The following is a 25,915-nucleotide window of genomic DNA, read 5'->3' on the forward strand; positions in this document are numbered from 1 at the left end:
GACCTGTTGGGTTGGGACCCACCCTTTAGACCTCATTTATTCTTTATCACCTCTTCAGGGCCCTATCTTCAAATACATTCACATTGGGGGTTAGGGCTTCAACATATTTTCAGGGGGACATAAACATTCAGTCCATAATAGATACCATCTAGAATTAGATTCCAATAGAGAAGAATAGTGGCCATTGTCAAAGGTTTAGGAAAAATTAGTAAGAGGAGAACTTGAAAGTGAAACAATTTGGTGCACGAATACAATTTTTTCCTGTGAATTGAAGGAGGGGAATGCTTTACCATTATTTGATTTTTCAGTGGAACATGCCAACCTAATACTTTGGGTATACATGGTAAGTCACATCATAATGCACACCTCTTGGCCAGGTGCTTTATCTTTTCTCATATGAGAATCACTGCTCCGTGTGTATATATATACACACACACACAGTTAAAAAATGAGCATATCCAGCTTGCGTTAATTCATCAATTCTTTAATATTCTGATGGGATCTACTAGAAATCTTAAAGTTCAAGAAATAATATAGTGTTTGTAAAATGAAGGGTACTCTGTCATTGGTGAGGGATTTTGTTTTGGTAAATATTTTATCTAAAGTTTGTTTTAGTTCAGGACAGTGGTTGTTAGAGTGTAGTTTCCAGACCATCATTGTTAGCATTTTCTGGGCACCTGTTAAAAATACAAATCCTTGTGCCACAGCAAACTAGCTAAATCAGAAACTGGGGGGTGGAGCAGTCTTCATTTAACAAGCCTTCCAGAGGTTTCTTAATACATATTAAAGTTTGAGGACCACTGGTTTAGGAGATGCTATTCTTATGGGAAGCCTAATGTTAGTCAGATTTATTAAGAAAAATACATACTTTCCTAGTGACCTTATTGTTTATTAGATTTGTAAAATCTATAAACATTCTCGAGAAGTTCGTTTCCATTGCTTTCAAAATTAAACTCCAAAAAGCCATTAATGCTTTTGTTCATAAGTACATGAAATAAAGCATTTTTCTTTACTGTCTCGTTTACTAGGTGGATATGCAGTGGGTGCAGGTTTTGGCAGAAGGTTGGGCAACCCCGCTGAATGGCTTTATGAGAGAGAGGGAGTACTTGCAGTGTCTTCATTTCGATTGTCTTCTGGATGGTAAGACATTTAAAAATATTCAAGTACATTGAGTATGGAAAAGAAAGCACACAGTTGCAGGGATTCATCACTATTTATAGAGAGTACTGGTAACATCTTAACGGAGATAGCACTTAAAGACTAAATTATATCAGTACTGAATATTTTAAACGTATCATGAGATCTTTCCATTTTTAGTTTTCTTGATTGTGACTTATTGCAGGGGGAGAAGGACAACCTGGGGATTAAGGCTGAAAATGGATTTAAAAAACAAATACAGTTTCCCTATGCCATATCTACCTGATCATGGTAAAAAGCCTCTCCCCAGAAAGTGTACATACTTACTAATTGTGCTGTGCTGAAGCCCATGCTTGCTTAAGCCGGGTGTTCTAACAAGGAATCAGGGAGTCCCAAGTTAAGGAGTCCTGAAATAGGTGGTTAAAAGGATGGTTCTTCCTACTCTTTTAAAACACTAAAAAAAAAAAAAATTGCCAAAGAAATTGATATTTAGGGTATTGTAATTACATTCCAGCTACCTTAAACTTTGTATATTGTTGGTAAGATTAATGTACTACAATAAAGAAAATATTGCTGAATGTTAAAGAACTATGCCGTATGATCCAGCAATTCCACTTCTGGGTATTTATGTGAAGAAAACAAAAACACTAACTAGAGAAGATAGATGTTCACATATGTTCATTGCAACATTATTTACAATTGCCAAGATATGGAAGCAACCTAAGTGCCCATCAGTAGGTGAATGGATAAAAAAGATGTGGTGTATGTATGTGTGTATATATATATATATATATATATATATATATACATACACGCACACACACACACACACAATGGAATACTATGCAGCCATAAAAAACAATGAACTTTTGCCATTTGCTGCAACATGGATGGACCTGAAGAGTATTATGCTAAGTGGAATAAGTCAAACAGAGAAAGATAGATACCATATGATTTCACTTATATGTGGAATTTAAAAAACAAAACAAAAGAACAAACAAAACAAAAACAGACTTGTAGATACAGGGAACAAACTGGTGGTTGCCAGAAGGGGGTGGGGGTAGGCTAAATAGGTGAAGGGGGTTAAGAGGTGTATAAACTTCCAGTTATAAAATAAATAAATAAGTCACAGGTATATAATATACAGCATGAGGAATAATATGGTAATAATTTTGTATGGTGACAGATGGTTACTAGACTTATTATGGTGATCATTTCTTAATATGTTTAAATGTTGAATCACTATGCTGTACATCTGAAATGAACATAATATTGTACGTCCACTATAATACTTAACTTTTAAAAAAAAGTCATAGAACCCTGCAAAGTTGCGACCACGTTCTTCTGTGTTATAACTTCTTTTGACTGGGGAGTAAAATAGATACTAGAAGATGTAATTCCTACTCATTGTTCTCAAGAACCTTTAACATAAGAATTAAATTATACTTCTTGATTTTCTTCCTTGGAAATAATGGTAAAGTCTTTGTGAACTGCCTTCTTAGTTATGACTTAGTCTTGGGTGTGGTGTAAATCTACCTATTAATTTTCCATTTTGAACTCCACCTTACGGTGGTAATTTTAAAACAACCAAACTGTTATCATGGATTTTGTTGACGTCTTTTGCCCAAAGAAGGCATGCCATGATTTCCCAAAAAGTGTGGTTTCTCTTTGATAACGTAAATAATATCCACATATGAATCTGAGAGTGTATTTTATTTTTCTAACTTGCGCATAACGAATAGGAAAGAAAAAAACACTTTCAGAGCTTGAAAGGTTGGGAACTGAGAATGTGCTTTTGGGCTCACTGGCAACATATTTTGGTTTAAATGGAGCCACTGATTATTTACTGCCTTTGTTTCCTGACCAGTATAGCTGGCATCAGTTCCATTCTGATTAAAAAACAAAAAACTTTTTGAGTGTTTTCGTCTTCCTCTCTCAAGGATATCCAGGTATACCAAGTATACTCAAGTTACTTAACCAACTTGCCACTCAAAATGTAGTTGTCAGCGGTATCAGTTATAATATTTTTCCTGTAAAGGCCCTGAAGCATAATTCTTTGTCTTACTCATGTATTTTTGGTGATGTTAGGCTTAACCCGCTGATTCTTCCTTACTCAACAGTTGCTTAAACTTCTGCGCTTCTTCCCCCTAAAGACAGTTTCATGAGTGGTTGTGAGGAGTATTGCTGCACACAGTGTTGATGTTCTTAATTTTTGCTGTTTTGTTTTGTTTTCAACTCTGGGTTTGTTGCTTGTTCTCTCCCTGCTTTTCTGTGCCAGGTACCAGTGGAACACTGTCACTGGAGCAATAAATCTTTTATTATTTGAAGAGTGTCTACTGAAGTGTGAAAGGTAGATGTCAGGCCCGCTGAGTAATGCAAGCTGTGTGCTTTATGTTCTTTTGTGCCCTGCAGGGGGTGTCATTAACTTGTCAGTACCGATAGTTCTGACAGCTACTCAGGAAGATAAAGAGAGGCTGGACGGCTGCACGGCTTTTGCTCTGATGTACGAGGGCCGCCGCGTGGCTATTCTTCGCAATCCAGAGTTTTTTGAGCACAGGAAGGAGGAGCGCTGTGCCAGGCAGTGGGGAACAACATGCAAGAACCACCCCTACATCAAGGTCCTGAGTAAACCTTGCCGCATTTTATCTTGATTTGCCAGTAATGTTTGTGCTGAAATGTGAGGCATTACCTCTATATCAACTATGCCATTGGAACTGGTAATATTTTGCAGAATCAAGGCTGGAACTTAGTGTGAACTTTTAAAGAAACTAAGCGAAGGAGTTCCCTGGCAGTCCAGTAGTTAGACTCAGCGCTTTCACTGCCAGGGCCCTGATTGGACCCCTGGTCGGGGAACTAAGATCCTTCAAGCTGCATGGTGCAACCAAAAAAAAAAAAGAAAAGAAACTAAGTGAAATTTTAGTAGCTTTACCTAGAAACTTTATATAGCAGCTGTTTAGATCATGGAAGTGTGTTCAATTTCATTTCATTGTCTTATGTAGGACAAAAAAGCGATAAACTTAAAAACAGGCAAATATATTGTTTTATAAAATAAAGAGGTTGAACTAACGGTGTCAGACATTCCTTCAGCATTAAAATTCTACAGTTATTAATAACAAATAACATAGTTTACAAACCATGCTTATGTAAATTTTTTGAACCACGTAGCAGACCTATAGGATGGGTGGCATTTCCATCTTACACATGGAGAAATTGAGACTTTATGGGGGATATATGTTCTTGGCCAAAGTTAGGCAGCTTATGGTTGGGATGAGGGTCTGATTTGAATCCAGGACCTTGGGCTTTAAAGCCATCTTCCATAATCCTTAGCAGAACGTCATTATTGGCTTATGTAGAGCTTCCCGTACTCTGTAATCCCTACCACTAGAGAGTACTTTTTGTGTGAATTCATTGGAGGAGACATTTTTTAATCACTGAACATATGTGAATGCTGTTTATATTGTGTGCCACTTTTATTTAGAGCAGTCTGTAAGACTTCTTAGGTTAGTTAGGACTTGGTGTGCAGCCTTGAGGAGCCAATAGGATTTGGAGAGGAGGGAGCTGTAAGAAACGGCTTCCCAGGTTTCTGCGGCAGGGCGAGCAAAGACTCGGTGTGTTTGAGAGAGGGTTGGTGGTTCGAGTGGGAGAGAGGACCTTGGGCTTCAGTTTCTACTCCAAGGTGTTAAAATTTTGTTCAGTCATAATAACAGTTTACATGTATTTATGCTTTTCAGCCACGTTTCTGCTTTTCAGTCCTTACAGTGACCCTTAGAAGTAGACAGGGTTATTTTCTTTATTCTGAGGAGTCTTAGAGTGGGTTCAACTTGCCCAGAGCTGCAGAGGTACCTGTGAGGTGTCAGGATTAGAGTCTGTCTTAGGTCTTCTGTGCTCTTTCCCCTATGCTGCTCTGCCTTCCTAGGAACAGAGAGGTGGCAGGCAGATTTGACAGGGTCACAAACGACGTGGTGATTTGGGAAGCCAGCTGGGTGGTCTAGAGCAGGGTGTCCCTCTTCCAGCCCCATGCCCCCCGGTACCAGCCATGCCCTCCCGGTCTCCTGGCTGGAGTCCAGCTTCCTGTCATACTCATTGAAATCCATTCTCCTTAGTGCAGCCAGAGTGAGTCTTTTAAAATATAGATCTGAACATATCACTGCTCCCTTTAAAACTCTCCAGTGGCCGCTCATTGTAATCAGAATAAAACCTGTGAGGCCCTGTGGGACCCGGCCCTGGCCTTCTTCCACCATCTCTTCCACTACCGCTGCCCCTCTCCTTGCTTTGGCCTTTCTGACCTTCTAGCCACATTAGCTTTCTTTCTGTTCCTCAAAGACAGAAATGTGTTTCTCGCCAGGACTTTGCAGTTGGTGTCCCTCTGCATGAACTACTTTACCTCTGTGACGAGTTCCTTTTCATCATCTCCGGTTAAATGTCACCTTCCTCAGAGAGGCATTTACTAACTCCTTTCTCTTAAATGCCATTCACTCTACTCCCTGGACACTGTGTTCCAGTGCCCTGTTTGTTTTCTCTGCAACATTTATTTATCACTAGCTGATAGTTCTCTGGTTTCTCCTCTGTCTTGCCCACTAAAATATAAGCTCCATTGGAGTAAGATCTTTCTCTCTCGTTTTCTGCTGTATTTCCCAGTGCCTAGCACAGGCCCTGACACATACCAGTGCTCAGTGAATATTTGTTGAATGAGTGGTTTGGTGGATGGGTAGAGACCTACTAGTGAGGGAGACCACGCAGGAAGTGACTACGCAGTTGAGGTGCATTGTTAGCAGGTAAGTTGAAGCCGTGGGGGAAGAGCTTGAGCTGCATTGCAAAAATGGTTGGGTCCTAGAGGGTATATCTTCTCCTCTCAGATGCAGAGAAAGGACACGAGTGGAGCCGAAAGAAATTTGAGGTGGTGTGGAGATTGGAAGGCAAGAATTTGTGTTCAGCCCCATCATCAATACTTTAATTGCTCAAAAGTTTAGGATTGGAGAACACAAGAGGGCGGGATGACCCAGGCTCACACACTTTTCTGTTAATCGACATACAACAGCAATGAAAAGAATGTTTAGGTTGCTTAAAAAAGTCGTAATTATTCATTTTGATTTTGTTTGCGTTTCATATGCAAATATAATAGCTGCGTCACAAATCCTTTGCAAAATTATAGAATATATTCTAATTCTACAGCATCTCTAATGCCAGTTCAGTTGATAAACCAAACAGATTTACCATTGACCTTAAGATGAGAGTAGTTTACAGGTATATTTAGCTTGTATGAGAGAAATGTTCTTACTTATTTTGATATTGGTTCCTGTTAAAAAAAATTATCTCCTTTCTCTTGCCATTAGATGGTTATGGAACAAGGAGATTGGCTGATTGGAGGAGATCTTCAAGTCTTGGACCGAATTTATTGGAATGATGGTCTTGATCAGTACCGTCTTACTCCTACTGAGCTAAAGCAGAAGTTTAAAGATATGAATGCAGGTAAGACATGGACCTAATTATCTAACATGGGATTACTTGGAGTTTCTCCTTGATGGGGAGGTTCTCGAAGATTTTTTCCAATGCTTGCTAAAATGTAAGGCAGAATGAGGAGTAAAGATAAATTTAGCAATGGAATATGTAAGGAAAGGTAGTCAATCTGAATCACCCTACGTAGTTCACTCATATCAATGTGCTTTATATCCCAGAATGTCTTATTGGAGTGGAATGTACCACTGCAGAAAATAATAGAACAACAGTATCACATTTGCTATTCATTCAGCAAGTGTCTGTTTTGCATCTTGATATGCCAGAGTACCAAGTGCTGAGGATTCATAAATAAATAAGACAGGAGTTTATGGTGTAAAAGAGAGAGACTGTCAACAAATAACAGAAAAAGTTGTTGAAGAGTAGGTTAATAATGATTTCAGATTTCTGGATTAGGAGGAAATGGAGCAGTAAATATAGAGAGTTTGTAGAAACTGTTCTTTATAGTACTGTCTTAGAAAGTGCCCCAGGACAGGGATTTTTATATTAGACATCTGTGATTAGCAGATGTTTTACACAGAAGTAGGTAAATGATGTGTTTACACGGGTGCGCCCACACTTGCAAATTCCGGGGGCCTGCCACAGCATTCGCTGTAGATTTTAGGAGGCTGTTTTTTAAGGTCTGAAGAATTTGAAGCCTCCTACAATCATGCTGCTAGTGAATTCTCACCCACTACAGAAATGGTTAAACACTAAGCCTTGGTGCTGCTTTTTAAAATACCTTCTGTGTACAAATTGAGGAGATGTGGCCGAGAAAAGTCAGGTGGGTATGGATGCCTTTTAAGGGACTACCCGGCCACCCAGCCGTATTTATTAAGCAGAAGCCCGCCTTCCCAAGTGACTCCAGAATCTGGGCAAGAGCTCCCATTTCATCAGTTGTGTTTAGGTCCTGTGACCTCTCAGATCCTTGGTAGTCATTCAGAGTCCTGTGTGCACACTGCCCCCTACTTTACCACTTAGAAGTTACGTGGTTGTGGGGAAAGGGGTTTCCTCTCTACGGCTCAGTTCCCTAGTTGTACAAATGAGGACAGTGATGGTACCCGACACATAGGTTTTTATTTTTAAAAAGTGAAATGAGCTAAGATGCTTAGGCACCGTAACAGTACCTGGCACACAGCAAGAGGTTAAGGTGTCATTATTTCTGTTACGTGAGTTGGAAGCTAGTTTTACCAGTAAGTAAAGGGCATACAAGTAAAGGGAAGAGAAAGAGTATCTGTTTTTTCTTAAGCTGTGTCGTAATTAGCTGATACTTGAAATGATGTGAAAGGGATCAAGCACTGGAGGCCCGAGATGGACACACACTCTTCAGACCTCCACAGTCCCCACCAGCCTGCCTCGTTCATGCACATCTTTTGCTTGGTCCCCTTACGGTATTTGATCGTGTGGTGCCCCGTTCTTCCTTCCGAATTTTATTCCTCTCCTCTGAATTTGAAGCACATATTTGGCTTAAACTACTTGTGCAGGAATTTCTCCGAATATTACACTCGGCGCTTGCTAATACAGCAGCTTGTTTTCTTCTCTTGCTAACACGTTTTGGGCCCAGTCGTAGAGGACTGTGTCATGAACTGTATCATGACTGCTGTAAGTCAGTGATGGTGCCATATTCTCTTTTGTCACTGTGTGACTTAAAGGTCCGTGTGTAAGTCAGTTTTGACCTTTGAGATGTAAGCAAGTGGGGCTTCTGGGAAAGGTTTTCCTTCCTGAAAAGAAACTGGCTTAGGACAAAAGTTATCCTTTCCCATCCTTCCTCTTCCTCCTGCTTTGGATGCTGTCATGTAAGGGTGCAGTGTTTGGAGCTCTGGTAGCCATTTTGTACCGTGAGGATCCATAAGAATCTTATACTGTTTGAGTTTCTGATCCAGCCCTTGGGTCATCTGTATCCAGATTTGTTATTCAAAGACCTAATGCATGTTTGAGTTGTATAAGACACTTCTAGTTGGGTCTTTGTTTATTTCCATCCAGAAGCATCTGATAGTTTAATATGTGTAGACTTCTCTTTTTTTTCTGGTGAACAGGACATGTTTCACTGAGGACTTGCTGAGACCGCCTTGCTTACTTTAATTTGTTTTCAAAATAATTTATATCTGGAATTCGTGTTACTAAATAAATTTTTAGCACTGTTGAGGGGTCTTATCAAGAAATTATCATTCATAATCCAAGACTTTATATTACGTCTGTTTTACATTCTTCCTTGTGTACCAAACATTTTAAATCATTTGGAGGATTTGTTGCATAATGAGTGATTGCAACTTTGTTTAAAGTAGCTGAGAGCTGGTTATTAGCCTTAAATCCAGCAAAAAAGATGATGGAGTGTTATTTTGTTTACTTTTCCATTTTAGACTAAGGCAAATAAGCAACAGACTGAGGAGGTCCCTTTATAGTTCTTATTCAACTCTTTCTGGAAGCCAATAACAAGTCATCTACTCTTGTGTACAAATCATAGTTCAAGGGAGGGAAAACGGGGAATATTTTTTTTTCTTTTACTTAGGGTTTCTATTCTTACCTCTCCCTCCTTCTCCTTCCCTCGTCTTAGGGAATATTAGGTAATCTTTGATTACCCTGTGTGGGTTGTTATCCTGTGCACATTGATATGATCAGTTTTGCTGTTTCTAGACCATTCTGTAGCTGGAAGGATTGAGAGGTCTTTAATACCCACGTCAGTGATTGCAAGGTGACACGGTTCCAGATGGCAAGTTCTTTGAACCACCGATGGTTGACCACTATCCTGGGAAGAAAGACTGAATTTCACTTAAGCCAAGTAAGAGCCAGTCAGTGTTTATTACCCACAGGGTACTGGTGTCCTGCTGGGTTACAAAGGGAAACGCTGGCATCATTTCTCTCAAGCTAGTGTGTGGTAGCACAGTGTTGAATACATCTGAGAAAGCTTTGTCAAGTTGTTGAACCACAGACTGTATTTTAAATGAATGGATAGAGACGGTAGATGGATATATTAGGCTAAGTGGGGAACAACAGATGCCTGAGAAAGCTGAGGTGGAAGCAGATAGTTTGCCTCTGAAGGCACTGGGCTTTCTTGCCTGTATGTGGCAGTGGGCTGGAGATGCTGTAATCTGAGATTGGGTGACGGAGCCTCTTGTCAGTCAGGTCAAGGCCCACTCAGATGAGGCTGTGAACATTATCTGACAACGTGAGTGTTTAAAGATGGGCGGTCAGGGCTGAGGGAACCACCAAAGAATGATGAGGCATCCGGGGACTAGCAATTTGGGGTAGTATGACCATTCCTGCAGGGCATCGGAAGGCAGCATTGTTTCTGAAGTGGGATAAGAGGAGCTGGAGCTGTGGCAAGGGGCTGCCGGGCAGGAGCTAGTTGTCCGGGGTGTAGACCCCACTGGGATCCCAGCGCTGAAGCAGGATGCTACTGGAGCGAGACTTCTGTCCTCCGTCCTCTGGTTGCCTACTGGTGTCTCCCGTATGGAGGCAGGAGTACAGCACTCCCACCCCCAAACACGCACACACATGCACATGTACACACATGCACATGTGCACACGCGCACAGAGGCACGAGACAGGACTGGACAGGAAGGGGAGTGGAGAACAGGCAGTACAGTGTCCAGCTGGCAAAAAAGCTTTATTTCCAACATTATTTTTCACTCTAATTTGAAAGCATTTCTAGTCCTGAGAAAGAGAAACAACTTGCTGCCGTATTAAGCGGTATGAGAGTGCCTGTTGGTGAAAAATTCTAGTCTATTCATATTTACTCAAGTAGCCTAGCCCTGTCGTGTTGATTTCTTTTCTCCCCTCATGAGCAGTTTAAGTAAAAGAAATGACAGTCCTGAGGGAGGAGGGGGATCAAACTCTTTCTCATTTCCAGCTCTCTTCAAAAAACTCCCACAGAAACATAGCGTGCGTGCACCCCAGCCTGCCTCCCAGCAACGCTGGAGTGATTGTCAGGACCCTCTTGTTCAGCTACTGTATTGATTTGGGGAAAATCAGAAATGCCTGTACTTAGAGCTTTGGGGTAAAGTGGCAGATAATAGAGCTTGCATAGGACTGCAAGAGAAGACTTATCAATTACTGCTGTATGCAGGCCAGTTTTCAGAGAAGTTGAAAGGAAGACAGCAGGCGGATGTTGTAATTCTGGGTCTAGTGGTTGGGATGCAGGCCGGGGCTCTGCCTGTGGGCTGGGCAGCGAAGCGCAGGTCTGAGAAATCTGGGGGAAGGAGTTAGCAGCGCTCCCCTGCTGACCAGCTCATTCGTTGCCCACAGCTGCCCTGCTGGGGAGCTGCAGTTGTCCCCGGACCGCTCGCTGAGAAAGTGCAGCACAGGGGTCCAGCCCAGTGTTTGTACTGTGCCACATCAAGGTTCCGTGGCCGTGGCGCTAGATTAGGCAGCCTGTGTCCTGCACGTATTCTGGGGGTCAGGGCTCAGCCCCCTCCCACCACCAGAAAACACTCACGGTTGCTGTTCTTCCCCTGTCAGAAATCAGCGCATCCTGAGAAGAACCTTCTTCACTGTCTTCTTCCCCTTCCGTCTGCTGGAGGGAAAGGGATCAGACTGTACTTGTTAACATGGTGTGTTGGCTCCTGGACTGGATGGTGTCGAATCCGGAGGAGAGGGAGAGAAACTGTAGTCCGGGGCTCTTCCTTTACTTAGACATGAGGTATAGGAGAAGGTGCAGGTTTCAGCAGCTGGACCTGCTTTTGGCTTGAGATGTGAGGGTGGTAAGTGAAGGTGAAGGAATTGAGGGGTGGGGTGGTAATGAGCAGCGTCTATTGAAACATTGTTAGTAAGTCTCTGTAACTCATGAGTTGGAAGCTCAGGACTTAGGGATGCAGCTAACAGAAGCCATCTGTATGCACGTGGTAATTGAATCCAGGCGAAGTGGGGTAAGTTTCCTGAATGAGTACGTAAAGAAAGAATTTCCTAGGACCCAGCAATGAACTCTGTGGCTCTGAGAGGACTACAGGATGTCAGAAACAGGTGACTAGACCAAAATGGGCCAGGCAGAATATAAAATGTCATGCACATTTGATCACATCTATGTAAAAACGTGTGCGTAAGGAGAAAAACTAGGAGGCTATGCAAAACCCCAAAAACAGTTATATTAAGATAGTGCATTTGGGGTGGTTTTTCCCCTCCAAGTTTTCTTCAGTGTTTCATGGTTTTTACTAAAGAAAAAGCATAAAGAGGCAGATGAAATAGAAAAGGTTGGTGCCACGGTTAACAGGCCTTGAGGCTATGAAGACAGTGGCATAGTCTTTTTTTTTTTTTTTTATGTCAGAGGCAGCAGAGAGGTCAGGACTTTAAAACAGGAAAGTACCTTTTGGGTTTGCCAGGGGTTTCATACTCACCGTGTGGCAGAGCAGGAAGGAATTAGTTGAAGGAGTGACTCCATTCCCGTTCTTTTCTTCCATCACTTTATCCTTCACATTGTCACCAGACTTAGCTTCTGAAAACAAAGATCTAATCATGTCCTCTTGGAGCTGAAGGAAGTATATTCCTACTAACATGGATTTATTCTCTGATAAGTGAATGTTTGCTTTTCCTCCGCTGACTAGATTGTAAGCTCCTGGGGGCAGGACCAGTTTCACTGTCCCCCCAGGACAGCGTATCTAAAACAGAATTTTCATCCTGTCCCAACTCCTTTCTTCCCTGCCCCCCTGCCTGCTTTGGCTCTGGATGGAGGCTAGATGGGGTTGCGGGGGGGACCAGTTGCCTCATGAAGCAGGGATGAAGGGCTGATGTGGGCACGGGGAGTGAAGAAAGCAGGGTTTAGTGAGGTTTAGGGAGCAGAGCGATGCGGTGCGTGTGGAGGATGGCAGTGGTCCTCCAGAGTCTGAGGCTCTGCAGTGGGTAGTGGTGCCTGCGCTCAGAGGTCGTGGAGGAGGACCAGAGGTTCAGGAGGAGGCTGGCGGGAGTGCTATGAGGCAGGTGGAGAGACGGTCTGGAGCTTAGAGGAGTTTCGGTCAGATGACGTAGACCTGTGAGTCAGTAACACGTAGAGCGCTGCTCAGTGACCTCAGCACCGGGGAGGGGTTTGAGGGAGCGGGCAGCGCCAGTCTCTGCCGTTGTGACCCCATTCCCACTGTGTAGGTTGTCATTGGTCAGACGAGCCTGTCTGTATCCTGGGGGAGGAATAGATTGAGTGAGTGGGGAGAATGAAAGAGTTGGTGGATGGTTTATTTTATATGGAAAATATGGGAGCACGTTTCTGCGCCACAGTCTTCTGATTTTGCTGTCTCCCCACTCCACCCACTGACCCTCCCCCAGCTCAGTCCCGCACAGTCTACTAGCCTAATTTTCTGGGCAACATTACTGATTAACTCACAGTCTCTGTTTGGAACACAGTATCCCTCCTAACCTATCATTCAAAATTCTGCGCGATCTCACGTGCTAGGCTTCGTATCCATGTTTGACAAGATGGACGATTCTGTGTCCTCAGACGCATCTGCTTTCCTGCCTCCACACTTCTGCTCACACCAGGCGTCTTGGTCGCAGTGCTCTTACTTCCATCACCCGAATTTCATTTGTCTTTCAGAGGTTGGTAAACCACAGCCTGCACGCCAAATCTGGCCCACTGCCAGTTCTTGTAAATAAAGTTTTACTGGAAAATATCCACAGTCGCTTATGCATCGTCTGTGGCTGGTTTTGCACTGCTCGGCAGGGTTGAGTAGTTGCAGCAGAAGCCGCATAGCCTGCAAAGCTTAAAATATTCACTCTAGCTCTTGAAGGAAAAAGTTTGTTTTTGTGCACGGCACCAGCAGCTTCACAGTGTAATTTCTGTAAATCACAATTATGGAATTCCTGGTCCTTTCCCAGGGACGGCGGCAGAAGGCTAGAAAGAAATGGAAATCATAAATGTTAATATTAAATTCCAGTCATTTTGAAGATAATGTCCCATTTTCAAACACGGTTGAAACCCTGATCTTAGGTAAAGCAGTCTTAAACTAATCCGTAAAGAGTTATAAGCGAAAAGACAAGTATTTTCTACCAGTTATGGTGTGACAACGGGGAATTCGCTTGTCCTTTAGAAAATGGGGATGAGAATGTGAAGAATTACTGAAAGTTGCTCTAAGTATCAGTGGCCCCAGGTCCATAGTGGCCCATTATTCTTTTTCCATCCTTGATGGAAAATTGTTGGAGGAAAATGTAATGGTGATGCATACTGGGTTATGTTAGTTGGGACAATACCTTGGGAATGTAAGCTTCCAGTGGATCAGGTGCTTCCATTACATTGTTCATCCACATAAGTTCTCTAGTGGGGAAACCAGATGGTAGGGATGAAAATGCAGTCTGGAGCTACAGGCAGTTAAAGCCATTTGTGTAATTCATTGATAAATAGTTACAAGGGATTGAAAAGGCTGGAAGTTTAGGAAAGACCTGTTAATATTGGCAAGAAAAAATGGGCAGACAGAGCAAATGATCATTGGATTTCTGAATGGAACTGATAATAAGGAAATAATTCTACCTGGAAGAAATTTTGGCAGCAAAATCCTTTATATGCTGCTAATGTAAACTTTTAATAAGTCATTCATCTTAACTTTATCTGTTAAATGTCCAGTGTGGAGCTAGATTAATTCTTTTTGGAAAGGAAACCTAGGTAGATGAATTATTAGAATCTGTGAAATACGTATATTTGAGACAGAATTTATTTATGTTTCCTTTTGCACATGCTGTTCATATAAATAATCTTGCTAAATGGCAGTTTTACAAAATCAGGTTTGACCTGATTGGAGTCTAGGAATGTAGTCATCATACACCTGAGATGTATTACCCAGGGGTCCTATTCACAGTTAGGCACCTGTTCCTGATTAAGGAAGGCGAAGGCTGCATATTGCAGCACAGAGCTAATGCACCCTCCTCTTGGAAACACTCACTGGAGTGTTGGTTTGTACTAGAGTAGACCTTGAGTCACCAGTAGAACAGTGGGTTCAATTTCCTGCCAGGAACTTTTAGATATGGTGTTTTTTTGGTTTTTTTTAAATGAATTGGCACTGTACATCTCACCGTGCTGGGTACTTTATATTATTTTATCTTCATAACAGTAACCTTAGTATCATCCCCACTACGAAGATGTCAAAAGTGAAATTAAGTCCTTAAAGACCACAGTCCATGGTTAAAAATTGTTAGACCTGTAATTTGAACCCGTAAATATCATGTTCCAAAGCAGTGCTGCTTCTACATGTATCTTCTCTTTTAAAAATTATTAGGGAAAATTTGAGACATATGATACTTAATCTGTAAGTAGATACAATAGTGTGAATGAATCCCTATATACCTCTAACCCAAATTCAGTGGTACCAACTCTTGGCTACTCTTGTTTCACCTGTACCCCTACCTACCCCACTGCATCCCTGCATATTATTCTGAAGCAAATCTCAAACCCTATGTCATTACCATCTAAATATTTCAGAAAGTATTTCTTAAAGGTAAGGACTTTAAAAGGTAAGGACAACCATGATATCACTGTTGCACCTAAATAATAATAATATCAATAGTTTCTTAATACTATCAAATATCTAGTCAGTGTTTATATTTCTGATAATTTCATAGTAGTCACATTTCTTTTTTTATAGTTTGTTTGAATCAGGATCTAAATAAAATCTACATGTTATAACCAGTTCATATGTCTCCTGTCATAATTTTTTACTTTGTTTTTTAACTTTTTATTTTGAAATAATTTTAAATTTACAGAAAAATTACAAGAATAGTACCAAGAACTCCTATATATTCTTCACCCAGTTTCCATAATTAACACTATATTTCTTTGCTTTCTCATTCTCACTTTCTTTGAAAGTTGCAGACATGATGCCTCATTACTTAGTTATTTCCATATGTATTTCTTGAAGATAAGGACAGTCTCCTACCTAACCTCAGTGTGCTCATCAAACTCAGGAGAATACCATTGATAAAATACTGTCTAATCTGTGCACTTCACTCACATCACGCCACTGTCCCAATAATGTCTTTTATCACAAAACCAACAATGACAACTAAAATCTTCTCTTTGCCACCTTTCCTTCCTGGTTCGGGATGTCAGTCATGTCTCTTTCGTCTACTTCATTCGGAACAGTCGCTGAGTCTTTGTCGTGTCTTTTACAACTTCGGCATTTTTGAATAGTCATGTCGTTTACTTTCTTGACTGTCTCTCAGTTTGGGTTTATCTGCTCTTACCTCATGATTAGGTTCCGGTTACACGTTTTTGTCAGGAATCCTGCAGGAAACAATGCTGAATTCTTGGGGCGTCATATTTGGTGGCTCACAATTTTGATTTTGTCCTATTACAGATGAGGCTAACTTTTTCAAAGTTAACTTTTATCATTTAAGATCACGTTTACCAGGTTTTTGTGCTGTGAAGTTAACAAATTATTTTGTATGTACTAATAGGTGTTTTGGGGGAGAGATCTTGAGACTCCATAAATATCCCCTTGTCATCAAACTTTTATCCGCTAGTTTTAGCCTGCTGCACATGCTACCAAATGGTGATTTTTCTAATTCCATCATTCCATCTACGTTTATTAGTTGACTTTCTACTGTAAGTTAACGTTTCCACTTCTCCATTCGTTTTTTTTCATTTATTTTATTCTTTCTGGATTTACAGGTTCCTATTTTACTCGGTGATTTACAATCCATTAATATTATTATTTACTTGATATTTAGCTTGTCCTAGGTTGGCCTTTGGGACCGTGTCAGACTGGTTGCTGTATCCTTTTGACAAGTCCTCGTTATTCTCTGAGCACTTCCTTTCCTTATGACACAAAAGACGTTCCAGCTCATGTTGTACTTTCCGTGCCCTAGCCCTAGAATTGGCCATTTTGCCAAGGAACCCTGCTTTAAGTGAGGAATAGTATTTAGAAGGTAAGATTTGGGCTTTAGTTTTGCTCATTGCCACTGGGTAGTCATTGCTCGTAGGACCTTTCAGCAGACAGAACCAAGAAATGTGCATAAGCACGTACACTCACACACATTTATATCTGTTCCTGTATATATCTGTCTATGTAGCTGAAAACCATGAGGTCACGCTGCCATTTTCAACCCTAATCCAATACCACGCGGTCTTTTCTAGCCTTCCTTCTTTTTGGTATTTTTGCCTCCTCCCCTACAGTGAGAATCCTGGCTGCCATTCTACTCAATCTATTTACTTATTTGCTCTTATTTGCTCTGTTTACGCTCCCAGGCAAATGAGCTGTCTTCTCAGCCCTGGCCCTGTTTGCCCCTACCACGCAGGCATCTCCTCGGCCCTGGTGCTACAGGCTTGTGCTGGGCCAGAGTCCTCTTACTCTCTTTCCTCCCCGTGGTGCGAGCCTGGAGCCACTCGCCCCCAACCTCTCCATCAGTGCAGTAACTCACATTAGCCCAGTAGTAGGATTTATTAATGCTTAGTAAGTGTCTCTGTTGTGCTTCAAGGCTGTTTACAAAGAATGGGCAGTACAAAGGGAAGGGAAGAGAGGGGAGAGCACTAAACTTGCTGATGAGACTTAGGCCGGAATCAGAATGCAGGTTCAGTTCAGGCAGTAATCGCCCCTGAATGGAGCAGCCTTAGTGCTCATATGCAGGAGACAGTCTTCGTCTGTTCTTTTTTGGAAGGACTGGAGTATAATAGAGTCAGGAAGTAAAATTCCTTCTTGGTCTTGGGGAAGGGGAGTTCTGGAGTTCTACTTAATGGCTAAAAGGGATGTTTTGAAATCTTTTGAAATCCATATACCATCTCCAAAATTTGAAGTGATTTCAGAAGGATAGAAAAACTTTCCGGTCTGTACCCCTCCTCCCATTTCCTTAAAGCAGCATAATTTTAAATACTCACATATTTGTATCAAGACTTCTTTTTTGTACCTTATGTCATATAAGGAGGAGAAGTGGAAACTCTAACTTATAGTAGAAATTCAACTAATAAATGTGGATGGAATGATGGAATTAGAAAAAAATCATCATTTGACAGTATTGGCAGCATGCTAAAAATAGCAGATAAAAGCTAGCAGCTATTTCTTTGGTGAAAACCAGCCTTGTTTCTCAAGAAGAGGTAACTTGAGAACTTCAAAGCATAGTGAAAATGCTCTAAATCTTGGAATATCACAGGATGTGTCCCCAAAACTCTCCTGGTCAAGTAGGGCGCCATAGTTTTCTTTCTGTGCCTTTTGTCACGGTGATAGAAGAGGGTCAGAACTGAGACTAGATTGGGGATGTTGTACTATTCGGCTTAAAATTATGCAGGAAGAGGAAGTGGTTCCTCTCTGAGTCAAGATTGGGTCAACACAGCGTGATGATGTATCAGATATTGTGAGGGCATCAAATACAGAGCTCCTCTAACTGCGTTGTTAACTCTGTTCTGTGAAATTACTCTATGACTCCAAGGAACCGTGCCTTCTAAGAAAGGTCTTCTGATAGCAAGAGCCCCATGTAGGAGCGGAGCCAGGGTTGTAATCAGATGTTACATAGTTAACCAGTTTAATTAATCCAGCAGTTTTCAACATTTGAGTAATAGCAATGGTCCTTGTAAGGGATACTGTTGTTGCTAAACTATAATCCAAAATCGAGACCTGGCATCACAAAACAACATTGGGTTCCAGTCAAGCAGAGTAATCAGTAGAAATGAGCTTATTTGGGTAGTAAGTAAATTTTTTAAACTCTACATATCTCTGTCTTTCTGTCTTCCTTCAATAAAGGAGTATCTTAGATCCAACGGCAGGATTGACTTGATGGGTAATTAAGGCGTAGACCAAGAATTTATATCCACTGCAAGCAGTTGAACCGAGATGTTAGGGCCAGAAAGTCTGATTATCATTCTCAGGTTGCCCATGAATTCAGAAAGTAATTGTTATAAATCCATCACTACTATGTGACACATGCTCAGGCTTGTAAGATTTGTAAAGTAATAATTACTGTATCGTGTTGCCTTGGAGTAAATGGTCAGTGCGGTACATGGTTTTCACCGGTTTCTGATTCTGAGGCATGCGTGTTTGCTTAATCCTAAGTACCGAGCTTCAAGAAGCATTGCTTATCCTTTGGAAGGTAATCTGTTAGAAAAGGACTATTATTAACTCTGAATATTCTCTTTCAGATGCTGTCTTTGCATTTCAGTTACGCAACCCGGTGCACAATGGCCATGCTCTATTAATGCAGGATACCCATAAGCAACTTCTAGAGAGGGGCTACCGGCGCCCTGTCCTTCTCCTTCACCCTCTTGGTGGCTGGACAAAGGACGATGATGTTCCTCTGATGTGGCGTATGAAGCAGCATGCTGCAGTGCTGGAGGAAGGAATCCTGAATCCTGAAACCACAGTGGTGGCCATCTTCCCGTCTCCCATGATGTATGCCGGACCAACTGAGGTATTCACGGCAGCAGTGCTGAACCACTGTTACTGACACAGCAAGTGTCAACAACAGACCTGACTTTTGATTTTTCTCTCATCTGTAGGTCTACTCTAAACACAAGGCATACTCGCATGGGCGAGCTTGGGAAGGTGTGACACAGGCTCTTGTCTGACCATGTTATGCAGATCTGATAACACTCATCTTATCCCTTTAGCAAAGTCCAGAGTAACTCTTCCCAGGGGACAGATTTGGTCTGACTTTTGCTTCTCGTATTTCAGTGGGAAGGAAAGCATGGTATCTTTTCAAAAAACATTCAGAAGACATTTTTCATCTGTTCTTTATTGAAGGACTAATAGGGTTAGGAAGTAAAATTGCTTCTTGTTATGGGGTGGAAGAGAGTTTTCGAGTTCTACTTAGTGGTCAAAAGGGAGGTTTTGAGATCTTTTTATAACCATATGTAAGGAAGAGGAGTTAATTAGGTTTTTGCTTCAAAGTAGAGTTGGCTTTCCAAAAATATTTGTTTGAATAAATGAATAAATCAATAAATGACCTAAAAAACACTGTGTGGGAAATTCCTAGCCAGCTTCTTGTTGAGTGTTTAAGATAGAGAATGGAATGCATGTTATTATTGCATTCTTTTTCATCCCTGCCTTGAAGGGAGATGAATTTACTTAGATTTATCTGAGAGGCAAACCCTTTTAGAAAGAATTAAATAATTTAGTTGTATATACTCTGAGATATCTTCCTTCAAAAAAAAAAAGTTTAAAAGGAAATACAAGTGTGTTTGGCTATTCTTTGGGATCAAGCCTAAAATTTTGTGTTTTTTTTAACATCTTTATTGAAGTATAATTGCTTTACATTGCTGTGTTAGTTTCTGCTGTACAACAAAGTGAATCAGCTATACGTATACATATATCCCCATATCCCCTTCCTGTTGCATCTCTCTCCCACCCTCCCTATCCCACCCTTCTAGGTGGTCACAAAGCACGGAGCTGATCTCCCTGTGCTATGCAAGCCTAAAAATTTTTATTTGACCTTAGTTGTGGGGCTGTGCAACTCTTTAAGAAATACTGACAGAAAACTACAATAACAACAAGCTAAAAGATTACAATGTATTTGACTCTTCTCTTGGATCCAGCCTAAATAATGCATTAGAACTTCCATATGAGGTAAAACTCCTCATATTCTTCCCTGGTTGTTGGTATAAAATGTTCATGAGAATTGGGCACCAAAAGCCCTTTTAGTTTCCCAGAGACCACCATGGTCTTTAGTTCTTACATCTCAATGAACTAAATTATTTTGGAAATAAAGTAACAATTTTGTTCCAATAGTTTCTCAACTTTTTTGGTGCTGTCTTCATCATCATTATTTTAAGGGAATCATTTGGACTAAAGTTTTCCAGAATTATAGGGTGGGTGCTTTTCACTGTGGGAATGATGTAGGTGAATTTAGGGTCAGGAATGAGTTTATCAATAATCTCATTAAGAGCCAGTGAAGAAAATGAAGGAATTTATCTTCCCTATTGAGGACATATTTTGTCCTATTTGTGTTTTTTATTCCCTATGTAAAAGGGGAAGATGTGACATTTTATTACCTAAATAAACTAAAAGCTGCTTTTGAGAAGGAGGCAATGAGGGGATAGATAAATAATAAAAGCAGCCAGATGGGACTTCCCTGGTGGCTCAGTGGTTAAGAATCCGCCTGCCAATGCAGGGGACACGGGTTCGAGCCCTGGTCTGGGAAGATCCCACATGCCGCGGAGCAACTAAGCCCATGTGCCACAACTACTGAGTCTGCGCTCTAGAGCCTGCGAGCCACAACTACGAGCCCCTGTGCCGCAAACTACTGAAGCCCGCACGCCTAGAGCCCGTGTTCCGCAACAAGAGAAGCCACCACAATGAGAAGCCCGTGCCCACAACGAAGACTAGCCCCCGCTTGCCGCAACTGGAGAAAGTCTGAGCGCAGCAACAAAGACCCAACGCAGCCAAAAATTAATTAATTAAAAAACAAAACAAAACAGCTATTGTAAGAGAGAAAGGCCTTTCTTGAGATAACACCACAAAGGGTCAAGCATGCTGTTTTGTCTACACTAGAAACATTTTTAAACATTTTGATTTCAGAGCCAGGTGTGTTTCTCAAGATTCAAAGGTGAAGGTGCCTGAAGGTGCCTTTGGAGTGCTTGCATTTCGGCTAACCTCAGAGTCTCCCTCCTTGCAAGGCAAAGCTGACAGCGAGGTGAGCAGGCTGCAGCAGGCCTTTCCCCGGCCTCGGATTTGACTCCTGTTGCTACCCACAAGAGTGTGGTCTGGTCAAGGCAACACAGGCTGTTGTCGAAGCCTGGGCCTGTTCTTGGCCTGGTTTGTCACCAGCTGGTCTGTAATAGCAGGTTAGACTTTGCTGAGCTATGTTTAAGTGCACAGAAAAGGGTTATTTAAGGGATGCACAAGGAGGTGAGACTAAATATTCTTTAAGGTTCTGTCCCATTCTCATCATTTTCTTATTTGCCTTATTTTCTTTTAACTTTGTATTGAAGTATAATATACGTAGGAAGAAGTGCATATTTCATAGGTTTACAATTAAATGAATTTTTCCCATTTGAACAGTCACAGGACCAGCACCCAGATAGGTAAAAAGCCTTTTACCAGCACCCTAGATGGTCTCCTTCCTGCCGTCTCCTGTCATTACCTGCTCTCCCCACGGTAGTCGTCACTGTTCTTGCTTCTCGCATCATAGATCTCATCTGCTTGTTGGATACTTCGGGAGGCAGACTCTAAGAGTGAGAGATTAGCGTTCAGGAAATGTATCAGGGATGGCTCTTGGGATCAACGCTTGTGGAAGAGAAGAGATACGAAGGGAGCAAGATTGGGCAGGGGGAGAAGTTGAGCTGCAGTTCAGTCTCAGTGGAAGCCTCAGTTGACCCCATGTGGAATTCTGGAAAGGCCCTTCAGAGATGTTCTGAGTTGCACAAGAAGGGCATGATGCCTTTGGGCACTGCTGCTCTTTTCCACGGAGGCAGTTTCTAAGGAGGGCTGACAGCTGCTGGGTGTTGTGTTGGCAACTCCTAAAGCTGGGGGAATAATCCTTCCTTCCTGGGGGGACCAGGGCGTTGCATCACAGCATCTAGTCCAGCCTGTCCTAGTGCTTTTCATAACCGAAATTATACAGTGTATATACTCTTTGGCGTCCGGCTTCTTTCGCTTTACATTATGTTGGTGAAACTCACCCTTAGTGTTGTGTGTAGTTAGTTGTAATTGGTCACTCAGTACTGTGGAGTGCCCCATCGTGTGACTGCACCCAGTACTGTGGATGGGCGTTTGTGCAGTTTTCAGTTGTTTGCTATTAAGAATAGTGCTGGTACGAAGATTTTAATGCATGACTTTTTGTGGGCATTTATGTTGGTTATATACCTAGGAATTCTAGACAATTTAGGGGTATGCCTTTGTTCACCTTTAGTAGATGTTGCCAGTCAATTTTCCAATGTGGTTGTACCATTTTATATTCTCGTCAGCAGTGTATTTCTTCATCTAAACTTGATGACTGTTTTCATTTTAGCCATTTGGGCCCTCTAGCCCTATTTAACCAAAAGTTCTGTAATACTTTTACTATTTCTTAACGAACCTCAAAATTTTTTTCATTGAAACAGTTTCACTGAAGAGGAAATGGAGAAGTAAATTATATACCATGATTGAGAATATAAGAATAGCCTATTTTTATTGCGCTCTTACTGTATTTGCCAGGCAATGTTCCAAGTGCTTTACATGTATTAGCTAACTTCATCCTTAGGACGACACCAAGAGAATAGGTACTATTATTATTATTCTCACTTCAGAGATGAGGAAACGGAGGTAGAGGGGTTAAATAACCTGTTCAGGATCACACAGTAGTGTCGAGATAGTCTGGCTCCAGAGCCAGGTACTATAACTGCCACAGAATATTTTTTATCTTATCGTATAATATTAAAATATGTGGCCGCAGATTTTTGGAAAACAGACTGGAAATAAATTCTTAAAATATCCTGTAGGAGTTCCAGAACGCTGAATTAGGATGGCCTTGGCTGACATTCATTAGAGGTGGAATCTCTAGTACAGGGCCTTTCAAACGTACTTTTTGTTTATCATAGCCTAGAGTTGTGGGTTGTGATCTTTGTTTAGCCTGTATTCATCCCCACAACAGCTCAGTGAGATAGGTTTTATGTCAATTTTATAGCTGAGGTTACTGAAGCTCAGAGAGACCAAGTAACATAACTTTGGTCTGTCCAAGCAAACCAGAGCTGGATAGTAGTTAAAGCAATAAAAACAGATTTTCATTCAGGAACTACTGAGCAGGGGAAAAGAGACCTCAGCAGAGAACTGGGCTCAGTTGAATACATCATGGTCAAGTGGGGATTTATAGCCAAGGAGCAGAGTGGGAGTCAGTGGATGGAAAATTACTAAGAGGAAACATCAGAAACAGTGGGCATGGGATAATTCTAGTTAAACAGACCTAGCAGGATCCTTGCGGAAGGCAGGACAGCCTCATCAGATATCACTTGGGGTGTGGGGAGGATGAAGAATTTGATCAGATATCGAGGATGGAGGGTTTCAAGACTGACTTAGATTTTTGCTGCAACTGGGTGGTACAGGCCCTACAAGGATAGACACTGAAGGTCGAGGCATAGAGGGCTTGGAGGAACCTGACCAGAGTTAGGTCAGGGAGAGAGTCTTGGTCAGATCTTACAGCCAGCAAGACACAGAGCTGGAACTGAAACTCAAGCCTTTCTGACTCCAAGGCCTGTGTGTTCTTTGCACAAGGCTCCTTGCTGCCTGGAGGCCTCAGAGGGGCCTTAGCAGTCGGTGGGAGGGCAAAGAAGTTAAGGATCCCCTGAGCCTACACAGAGCTCCCAGGTTTCCTAGAAGGGTATAAAGGTGTGTTAGAGTAGTTTCTGTCCGTAGATCTCTGTTTGGAGTGTCAGTTACATGCTAAGAGGTGTAGCTCTTCTCAGGAAGCACTGCATCTGGTGCTTGAGCAAAGGCCATTTTTAACTTCTGAACTTTTATAGAACAAACTTTAGAAATTCTGATAAACGGCTTCCTTTTTTTTTTTTTTTTTTGCGGTACGCGGGCTTCTCACTGTTGTGGTCTCTCCCGTTGCGGAGCACAGGCTCTGGATGCGCAGGCTCAGCGGCCATGGCTCACGGGCCCAGCCGCTCCGCGGCATGTGGGATCTTCCCGGACCGGGGCACGAACCCGTGTCCCCTGCATCGGCAGGTGGACTCTCAACCACTGCGCCACCAGGGAAGCCCACGGCTTCATATTTTTAAACCATTAAATATATTAATGTTTATGAACTGGCAGGATTTAAACTGTTAGATTGAGTGGATTTTGAAAACTATCCATTTCTTCTTCTCAAGTGCCTCACTTGTGTGTTTGACTTATTTGGCTTATTCACAGCCTCAAGTGAAGAATTTTTTATAGTTCAAAAAAAAAAAAACCAAAACACAACACTCATTTTGTAGCTGACCCAGTGACATCAGGAAAAAGTCTGCCAGTAATGCTCATTTGCCAACTAATAATAATAAAATAAAAAACAGTGACTCTTCCTTTAATCGTTTTCTGTAGGTCGTTTAGAAGGCATTGGTACTAGATTTGCTTCCGCAGCACAAATGCTTCTCAGAACAACGAGCAGCTGTTAGTCTGTTTGGTTATCAACAGGATGTCCCTGATTTTTCAGACTGTAAAGATTTAATGGCTTGATTCCTAAATTCCGTTTTAGGAATTGGATAGGTGGGGTGCAGGGCAGCATGTGGGAGAGCTACTTTTCTAATGCTAAAAATGTGTCATACGTGTACTTTTTTTTGAGGCATTAATCTACTATGTAGAAAATTGTCCCATCTCACTAAATGCTAAATCCATTTCTGCAAAGGACAAATAATACTTTTTAAGACATGTTACATGAAAGTGCTGAAAGTAAGATATATCTTGGAATGTGGATATGTACAAATAATAAGTTCTGTCTTGGGCTTAAGGCATTTGAGTGAAAATTACTGAATTTTGGAGAAAATGCATTGTTAGAAGCTGGGATTTTTCTTTGCCATGAAAGTTATCCGTGCACTTGGTAAATGACTCCTTAATAGCAACTGATTGTATTTAAGTGAGCAGATGCCCGTAAACAGCTACAGTAGGAACATATTGCCACATGATGCCAGTATATTTAATTAGTTCCTGCTTTACACCAGTATTTGGAGTAGTAAATAGGATGTCTGTTAGGGTATAAACCCTGTTCTTCCCCTTAAACACTTCCAAGAGCTTTAACAACCTAAAGGGACACTCTTAGGGTCTGAGCCTAATTATAGGAGCCATAAACTCCCAAGTTTTAATTGTAACCTTTGACTCTCTTTGAGGTTTTTGATAATTTTGTCTTCTGCTCATTTATTTTATTGATGTATCTGGAATAGCGTAACACAGATTCACAGTCTCTTATCCAAAATACTTGGGGTCATGTATTACTACTTAATTCTCCTGATGGTTCTGAGACATAAAACACATTAATATTTCCGTAGCAAAGTGAATGACTTTCCACAGTAACTGGGATCAGCAAAGGCCATAGATAACTTCATGTCAGTTTTGATCAGGTTCTGCTAAATTAGTTAAAAAACTGGGCCTTTGGATTTCAGATGGATGTGTTGAGTAGTCTTCTTATGGTAACCACTTGGTAGTATGTACCTATATCAGATCATCATGTTGTATACTTTACACTTACATAAAGTTGTATGTCAATTATATCTCAACAAAGCTGGAAAAAAATTGAACTTGAGATTTTCTGGTAAGCAGTTGTAGATCTTTATCACCAAAACATTTAGAGTCTGTTGATTTATTTAAAAAATAATTTGGGGATTCCTATAGTCTGTTTTATGTACTTTTAGCTTATATGTGTCTTAAGAACTGAAATTACTAACTTAATTCAGAAACATTAGATTTTACAGGTGTTTTAGGATGCTTTTCCTGGGGGAGTGGGA

At 41.4% G+C, this 25,915-nt stretch overlaps 1 protein-coding gene across 3 annotated transcripts in view; it reads left to right on the forward strand.

The window, feature by feature from the left end:
* Positions 1–25,915, forward strand: part of PAPSS1 (3'-phosphoadenosine 5'-phosphosulfate synthase 1) — a 108,811-nt gene that overhangs the window by 56,792 nt on the left and 26,104 nt on the right. For all 3 annotated transcript variants that reach the window (XM_067735390.1, XM_067735392.1, XM_067735389.1), the window contains 4 exons: positions 1,029–1,140; positions 3,550–3,755; positions 6,471–6,606; positions 18,668–18,936. In XM_067735390.1, coding sequence (XP_067591491.1) covers positions 1,029–1,140; positions 3,550–3,755; positions 6,471–6,606; positions 18,668–18,936 — 723 coding nt within the window. The remainder of the gene's footprint in view (positions 1–1,028; positions 1,141–3,549; positions 3,756–6,470; positions 6,607–18,667; positions 18,937–25,915) is intronic.

The sequence above is a fragment of the Pseudorca crassidens genome, chromosome 4, assembly GCF_039906515.1.
Source record: "Pseudorca crassidens isolate mPseCra1 chromosome 4, mPseCra1.hap1, whole genome shotgun sequence".
NCBI lineage: Eukaryota > Metazoa > Chordata > Mammalia > Artiodactyla > Delphinidae > Pseudorca > Pseudorca crassidens.